The sequence below is a fragment of the Heloderma suspectum genome, chromosome 4 (assembly GCF_057233095.1).
Source record: "Heloderma suspectum isolate Gila_16-S chromosome 4, 16-S_ref, whole genome shotgun sequence".
Classification (NCBI taxonomy): domain Eukaryota; kingdom Metazoa; phylum Chordata; class Lepidosauria; order Squamata; family Helodermatidae; genus Heloderma; species Heloderma suspectum.
This window is the reverse complement of record NC_139461.1, coordinates 65,894,729-65,903,413: the sequence shown is the minus strand read 5'-3', so window position 1 is coordinate 65,903,413 and position 8,685 is coordinate 65,894,729. Positions and strand designations below refer to the sequence as shown.

The window sequence follows — 8,685 nt, the reverse complement described above, 5'->3', positions numbered from 1 at the left end:
TTGTCACATCATGCTACCAAGGTTTCCACCATCTCTCTCCCTTGCCTAAATTGCAAAGGCCATGAACTACTCAGAAAAGGTCTGCTAGATGACACTGAGAAGATGCAATGCTGGTGGAAAAGAACTCCTTTTTTGCCACCATCACCACCACAGATTAGGCTTGATAATAAGCTCTAACTTCTGTTCGTTTGGACTCAGCATGAGTCTTCCTCCACATGCATTCTACCTGTCTTCCCTCTTGTTTCATTGCTCTCAGTTTAAGCATATACTAGGGAGCTACCCAGGCTCTGCTCAGAGGGAGAGGGCATTTGGGAGTGATTGTGTTAGTTGTCCTAGTCATCTCTGCTTTCCACAGAGCAACCAGGGTGTCGACAGGAGTATCAGCCATACCAGCAAGAAAATCCCCCAGATCCCTCTGGAAGCCATCTGAATCCAGTTAAAGTTGTTTGGAAGGATCACTGCAGAGAGGTCATATCCATGCAGGTCATTATTCACACTATTCATCTTTGTGTTGCTTCTCAAAGCGTTCCCAAAGAGCTCTCAGTATACTTCCTGGTATTTTCTGGTGTTTGTCTCGCAAAGCTTCCATTGCAATTTTTGCCTGTTAGGAGGAAAGAGGACCCCCCCCCCCAATAGATTTAGAATCAAAGATATGCTTCAGGTTCCAAAGATGGAGGCTGTCAGAGCTAAAGGGTATAGGGGCCTTGCAATAAAAGAGGGCATACGTATGTTTAAAACGACATTTAAAATTCTCACTTTCCCTTCCTTACAATTTAGCATTCTAGTCCAACTTTAACCTATGTTTGAAAAATCATGCCACCACTGACTGTAATGTACTGGCAGAGAGTAATCATTATTTTCTTTCTCTTTCTCTGTCTTCACTCAATCCCTGGCTCCAGTTGCTCTTGGATGAGACTGATTATCTGGATCCATATCAGTCAGGGTTCAAGTGGGGTTTTGTCACCATGTAGGATGACTTATGTCAGGAGAGAGACAGTAGAAGTGTGACCCTGTTGGCTTCCCTTAATTTCTCAGTGGCCTTCAGAATCATCAACCATGGTAGCCTTCTGGGATGACTGTCTGAGCTGGGAGGGTGGAGTACTTGAGGTGGTAGATAATGGGGACCAGACGTTCTGAGCATATAACACCAATTTTTGCCCGCTTGTACTGGTTGCCTTTATGTTTCTGAGTCCAATTCAAGGTGCTGGTTTTAACTCATAAAGCTTCATAGGGATTCAGCCCACAATACTTGATGGGGGAGCTTTCCTGTTATGAACCTATCTGTACCTTAAATCAACATCTGAGGCCTTCTTTGGGTGTCTCTCTGAGGGAGGTTCAGAGGATGGTGACAAGGGAGAGGTCCTTTTCTGTAGTGACCACCTGATTATGTAATGCTGTCCACAGTGAGGCACACCTGGCATCAACGCTGTCATCTTTTCTGTGCCATGTTAAGACTTGCTTGTACTCCCATGCATTTGAATGCATATTATGCACACTTTAATGCATGATTTGAATTGTTTATGGTTGTCACTGATGTTTTAGTTGTTTTATGGGGTGGTTGTATTTTAGTGGATATTTTTTTAGCTGTTTTAAAATTTTGTATGCTTCAATTTTGTAGCGGTAGTATGATCAGAGAGCAGTACAACTGTTAGGCATACTTTAAACTATGAATCTGATCAAAGTAACATTCCAGAACATATTGAAAGTTGACAGTACAGTGACTGGAGACAGGGGAGGTTTGAAACTGAAATGAAGAAATGATTGAAAGGGAATTCAGTGATGTGTTCAATGGAGATAGACAACTCAATGGAGTTCATAAAATAGAAATGGACACCCCTATGAAGCTGGTTAAGCCTGTAATCCTATAATATACGCTTATTTGGGAGTTAATCCTCCATTCTCAAAGCAATAGCAAGATATAATCAGCAATAAGAAACTCTTGGGAAAAGCAAAAGCTACTGTGGCAGACTGATATAGGAGTCAGGTACTACTAAATCACCATTGATCCCTATGCCTAAATTTGAGTCAAAGGTGAATGAGTTTAAGAACTATTGCACTATTACTAACAAGAGGGAGACTATAAGAGCCAAATTTTACAGAAACATCTTTCAGTTGACAACAAGGTAATTTATTTTATTTATTTAATCTCTATTAAATAAATAATCCCAATAGCCAAAGCTCACAGTTCACAAAAATTAAAACCAAAAAGTACACAGTAAAACAATATAAAATATAAACCATTATATAACCAACAACAAGGTACAGACAGTGGATGAATACTGAGATGTAACAAAAGACCTCTAAGGAAAATAACAGAAGTGTTGTATACTTATCATCGTAGCCCTTTTCCACTTTGTTTTTAGTGGTTTGTCCCTAGAGGGCCTGTCTAGTAGGGATGTACGAATCCCCTACCTGCCAGTCCAGGGGGGTCCTCGGGCGGGGAGGAAATCTGTTCCACCCCCTGGAATCCTTGCTGGCTGGCTCCACTCCGCGGCAATTCCGTGGAGCCACTGGCTGCCTCTGGATTGCGAGCGATACGGCCGCCATGCCATATTGCTGGCTGAAGGGGACTTGACTGACTGAGGACGCAAATGGCGTCCGGGATGCCATTTGTGGCCATAAAGGCTTTAGTTTAAGGTAAATGCAGCCGTAAATGGCTGCATTTACCTTAAACTAAGGCCTTTACGGCTGCAAATGGCGTCCTGGATGCCATTTGCGTCCGAAGTCAGTCCCCTTCAGCCAGCGATACGGCATGGCGGCCATATTGCTGGCAATCTGGAGCTGGAGGATCTGGCAGAAGAGGATTCCGAGCGGAGGTGGAGGTAAGTCTTCCGTTCTGCCACGGACTCCGGCGGAAGAATCCGGCCTCACTGGAGTCCGTGGCGGAATTCTCCACCATCCCTACTCTCTAGGAAGGTGGAGGAGGACAGAAGAAGAGAGAAAAGAAACAGAAATTGTTAGAAACAAAAAGTGGATAAAGAAGCATAATGTTTGAATTCAAGCCTTACCTGATGTTTTGTCTTTACCAAGATCAAAGTATAAAATGTTTGGAAACAAAGTAGAAAGAGACTACAGATATAAGACTACAACAAGAAGCATTGTTGCCATGAGCTTGGATACAGGACGAGTACATAATCAGCAGAAGTCTAGCACAAGCATGCCATATGTTGATAAGGAGAGAGACACACTAGAGCAGCTGTCCCCAGTCTGGTGCTCTCCAGATCTTAAACTACAATGCCAATCATCTCCAACCAGCATGGCCATGCTGGCTGAGGATGGAGGGAGTTGCAGTTGAATGCATCTAGAGAATACCGTCTAGAGATTGGGGAAGATTGCACTAGAGGGTAGTCCAGAGAAAAGAATGCAGAAGAGAAGACTACACCCATGCCACACCCTAAGACTGAATTGGAGCAGAATAGAAGATGGCAACTGAAGGATGGCATCCCTAAGCCTTGATACATAAAAAGTGGATGAGTTATTTTTTTAAAAAAACACTCCTGAAAAAGATATAATGTTCTTTAGAAGAGGGATGTAACAGTGACCTGATTCACACAACAGAATAACTCACTGTGGGTTATTTAACCTTCAGGATGCCATGGTGTGTGCCAACTACCATCATGAATATGCAACCCCCAACAAGGGTTGACGTGTTGTTCAAACCTGACAGGTGGGGGTTATTTGAAGGCTAAACAACACTCGCATAACCCACAGTCTGTTGTAGGATTATGCTGACACAGTGCATTTTTATTTTTCCTTATTTTTCCTATCATTCATATCTATATCTATATCTATATCTATATCTATATCTATATCTATATCTATATCTATATCTATCTATATCTTCTTATTTCTTCATATATCCCAGTGTGTATGTTTCTATATACATATTCATATTTTCTTAGCTAGATCTGCTCATTTATTCTATGTATATATTTCCTTCCATCAATCTTTACTTGATTCATGTCAGTAAAGATTATTTCTCCCTTACTTTCACCTTGCCAGTTAGAATTTCTTCCTGACGCTGGAAAGACACCTTTATGAACTCTCAAAGACCCTGTTATTGTTTGTATAAAATATCCACATTTGTAACAAAATGCAGGCCCAAACTGTCAATGTGCCAAACCGTAAACCCAGACTTACCATGCATGTCTGCAGCCTAGTGTTCCATGCATAACAGCCTTCAGTTCGGACACAGAGAGGATTTTTGGAGCTATTTCCCCCATATTTCAGACTCTGTACATGGACGGATATCTTATGCTCTATGCTTTACATGTTTAATATACCTAAGACTGTTCATTTTATATGAACTGACTGGATCCATATTAGAAGTTATACAAGTGCCTTACTATGATCATTGCAACAATCTAATTCCCTGCGATGAATCATGTTGACACTTTGATTGCTACATAACACATTCAGCTTCCTTGCTGTGAAATAGATCTGCATATGTGTGTGCTCACTGGGGACAATGTGATGCGACAGGTGTTAAAAGATCCCTTAGATGCATGTATCTATGAATGTGTGGATGGGCATATGCACAGTTAGAGAAGACACGCATTGACATCCCTCAATATACAGTTCCACATTCTGTACTTCCTGCAAGCTCACCGCTCCTTGTCAGGCCATTGGGGTGGGCAGGAAGGGGTCTCAATTTATCTTTTTATTTACAAACGTTTATACTTCTGTGTACCCAGGGAGTCCCATGTGAATAAAGAAACGACTGTCTTATTTTTGGGTGATCCAGGTTGTTGATTTCAACCTGATAGGCAATGGACAACTTGAATTCACATTTATTATGTATGATTAATGAATAAAACGTTGGTGATTATTAATCACAACACTTATATGGTCTCCTCCTTATGGTTTCAATAAACTCTTAGAGCACTTACTTTTTCAGCTAGTTGTTCAACAGTTAGATTTGGATCGTATGGAATTGGTTCTCCAATATGTGTCCTCAATTTGACTGGAAAGAATCCATACGTTGGAAATAATAAAATACGAGTTTGTTCATAAAGCCATCTCATTGGACCTGTATATGGGATTAAGATAAGCTTGGGATCACATGTTGAGAGAGTGCAGAGAGGATTCATGAAATGAGCTGGGGCTTTGCAAAGAAGAGAATCAAGCTACAGTACGTGCAACTTGCAATTTTGAAAGTTCAGCTTGCACATGTAGCATCTATTATGAAAATTTTGAGAAAATTGGGATGAGTTGCCACATATATTGTGGCTGCAATCTGTAAGCTCTGTGTTTAGAGAGCCACAAGCATTGATACAACCAGAGATATTTCTCTACAGAAAAATGAATGGAAAGCCTCTGAGAGCATGTGAAGGTTTGTATCACATCCATTGCCATGCTCCATAACAAAAAAAGTAAGAGGAAACCTGTATATACACCACTCTTTAATCAGTTTTCAGAATAGATATGAAAGCCTACAAAATTTATATATAAAATAAACTAGATTTCAATAATATTTACAGCCTGATCTTCTGCTATTTTTACTTGGACGTATGTTCCAGTGAATTCAACAGGACTTACTCCTAAGTAAGGGTACATAGATATAATATCTACAAAACACATTCTAATGAAAATATGACATTTAACTTACGTATATTTCCATATGACCTATATCCCTCTCGGATATTTTGTGTAAATATAGGGATGATGGGCTAAAAGAAATAAAAAGATAGAAATGATTGCAACATTTCTTTTTGCTTCAGCCCAAATAGATCAGTGTGTGAAAAATATTTGCCCCCAAAGCCTTTGCATCTTGCAAGACTCCTGTGCCAACCTGCGTAAGAAGCTACCTTGCAAGTATTTATCCAAAACAGAATTATTCGTCTTACACATTTTTCTCATAAACTGGTACACTCCCCCAAGCTACAATTTTAATAAAGATGCAAATAGAATATGTATTCAGATGTATTCCCGTATTAAGTTTGAACCAATTTGATTCTAACAAAGCATTAAAAAAAGCATTTACACTAACTTGCTGACTTTTCACTGACCAGGAGCCTGCTATGAGAAACTCAGGAAAAGCAAGGTTTCTCACCCAAAGTCAGAAACAATTGTGCATCAGATAAGAAAGTTTACTGGACTATTGCCCATGTGTCTGTTGACTTGAAGTTATGATGCAAGTAAGTCAACATAAACTCTAGAAAAATGTAAACAGGACCTATGAAAGAGAACCAGGTATTATCATGTTTTGAAGGGAAGTGTGGCTCAGAAGAGTTGACAAGATATGAAGGAAATGTATTACCCCAAATGGTAGAAGGGAATTTTGGAAATCACATTTTTAAGAAGTCCTCTCTAAATTTCCCTTTGGAGAAAGATCATGTAAGCAGTGCTAATAAGAAATCAGATAATTATTTTTAAATTATTTTTGAAGTCATTAAGTCAACTCTTTATTGCTTGAATATAGAATTGATTCTCTCATGACAGAGAAGTTATTATAACTAGCATACAATTTGTTTAGAGAGGTAGATTGTAAGAGTTTTGACAACAGTGGCAATATTACTAGCTCTAAATTGGCACATTAACTCAAAGTTCCAGTACAGGTCCCATGCCATCCTGCTCCACTTCCATATTCACCACATCCATCAACACCTATGAAAACTCATTACAAGATCACAAAAAGAGCCCGTGTAGTTCACCACCGGAGAAATGAACAGGCTTTTTGTGGTATCAGTGGATTTGTACTTGAAGGAACTCCTGTTCATAAAGGATCATGATGTGTGCATTCTGTAGACAAAGCTGCTTTAAGTCAGCTGCAGCTTGTGCATCCTTGAGATGGCTCACGCTGACCTCGAGTTCATAGCCACTATATTGGAGGACCCTGACATGGTCCTGAAATCAGATAAATATGAAAGGCAGAACACAGGAACTCCAGAACCATACATCGGTTCTCACAGGACTCAACATCTGTCCCCACAAAGATAATGGCACCAGTCCTTATTGACTTCTCTACTCCATTTTGCTACAAGCTCAGAAATGTTATTTGGTGAGATATTTTACTACTTTAAAGTAGGGATGTTGGAATTCCAATTCCTTGGTGACACTTCATTCCTGGGGTATGGCATGGGATATGCTACTTGCTCATCCATGATCTAGGTTAACACAGAAATCCCATAGTATCCATAGACAAGGACAAACCTGTCACAAGTGAAAATGCAAAGTTGGGACACTTGAGCAGGAGAAACTTGACAAGAAATTATCTAGAGTCCTGTCACCAACTAAGTGCATTGAAGAATGATTTTGAGAATGACAGATCAAGCTCCTATCCCCCAAATGTGTGCTGCTAACTCCCTTCGCCACATATGTGACTTGTTACTCGTCTTTTGCTTCTGAGATTTGCAAAATTGAACTTGGCAGTTGCATATTCATACTTAATGGCCCAGTTCAGACACTCAATTCCTGGCTCGCTAAACCAGACTGGAAACATGTTTTCTGTCTTAACAGATTTTCTGCTGTCAGAAAAAAGATGGAATAAGTGGTGGGACAATACGGGAGGGTCATGAGTTGAAGACTTCATAGTCTTGACACCCCGTAAAATTCTGTGAATGAGGCAGGGTGATGGCACTATAAAAGCCCCATCTGGAAGCACTCTGCAAGTTATAGGAGCTATAATTGTGGCTCCTTTTAGATAAGGTGTCAGTAAATTAAGGGTTCCACAATGTTAAATGAAATTGGGGGTGGGGGGTTGTTCTAACCTTAATAAAATTGAAAGGGTTTCACCAATCTTCCTGAAATTTGCACATGCCAGAAAGAAATGTCTGTTTTATTTAACTTGAAAATTTCAGGCAGGAAGCTTGGTTAAAGACTGAGGGAGAAAGGGCAGTTAACAGAAAAACAACAACAACAACCCTTCAGGCATGCAGTAGTGTTTCTGAAAACATGTGTTGACTACCATTTGTGCTCATAATTTGTGGGAAAAAAACTATAAGCTATTTATTTTACAGACTGATGCTTTCCAATTAGGGATGGTGCAGGTGTCTGGCTGGGGCTCAAGGCCTGGTGAGAAATCACCGGCCTGGCCCCCAGGATGCCAGTCCACAGATTCCCACACTTGCCCAACTCAGCACGTGCTGAGTCAGGCAAGCACAGGGATCCCTGATCTCTGTGCTTGCCTGAGTGTAACTGGCATCTGTAAAGCAACCATTTATGCAAATGGAATCTGTAAAGAAACCATTTATGCAAGATTACAGGAGTTAATGGCCATTCACACCTGTAATCTTGTTTAAATGGTGGCTTTACGGACACTATTTGCATAAAATTGGCCTTTACAAAAAAGGCCAAGCAACCATTTTTACACAAAATGGCGGCCCAGCAAAGGATCAGGTGGCTGCTCACTGCTCGTCGGGTGCTTGCGGACCACCCGGTGACTCACTGCATGCAGTGAACAGGGTCAGGTGGCTGGTGGGGGTCCAGCAAGTGGCATGCAACTCAGGCCATGGTGAATTTGCCCATCCGTATTTACAAATCCCTTTTTACTGAAGTTGGTGGAATGGAATTTATTTTTTAAATTTTATTCACTTATTTTAAAAATATTTTTTATTTATATAATTAAAGTCTATGGAGCCTTGGAATGATGCGGGGGGGGGGGGGAATAAATTGCCATGTGGAGGAAAAACAGCAGCAGCAGCAACAGCTAAGTGGTGAGTTTCTGGGACCTCTGTGTGTATGTGG

The 8,685-nt window shown here is 40.6% G+C and overlaps 1 protein-coding gene and 1 pseudogene across 1 annotated transcript in view; both read right to left on the bottom strand.

Annotated features, from left to right (window-relative positions):
- Positions 1 to 496: 496 nt before the first annotated feature.
- LOC146346959 (DGAT1/2-independent enzyme synthesizing storage lipids-like) overlaps positions 497 to 8,685 on the bottom strand; it is a 29,527-nt gene continuing 21,338 nt past the window's right edge. The window contains exons 4-6 of the mRNA XM_084848070.1: positions 5,609 to 5,669; positions 4,890 to 5,029; positions 497 to 601 (exon numbers count right to left, since the gene is read on the bottom strand). Coding sequence (XP_084704196.1) covers positions 497 to 601; positions 4,890 to 5,029; positions 5,609 to 5,669 — 306 coding nt within the window. The remainder of the gene's footprint in view (positions 602 to 4,889; positions 5,030 to 5,608; positions 5,670 to 8,685) is intronic.
- On the bottom strand, positions 6,650 to 6,842 carry LOC146346960 (guanine nucleotide-binding protein G(I)/G(S)/G(O) subunit gamma-5 pseudogene; annotated as a pseudogene).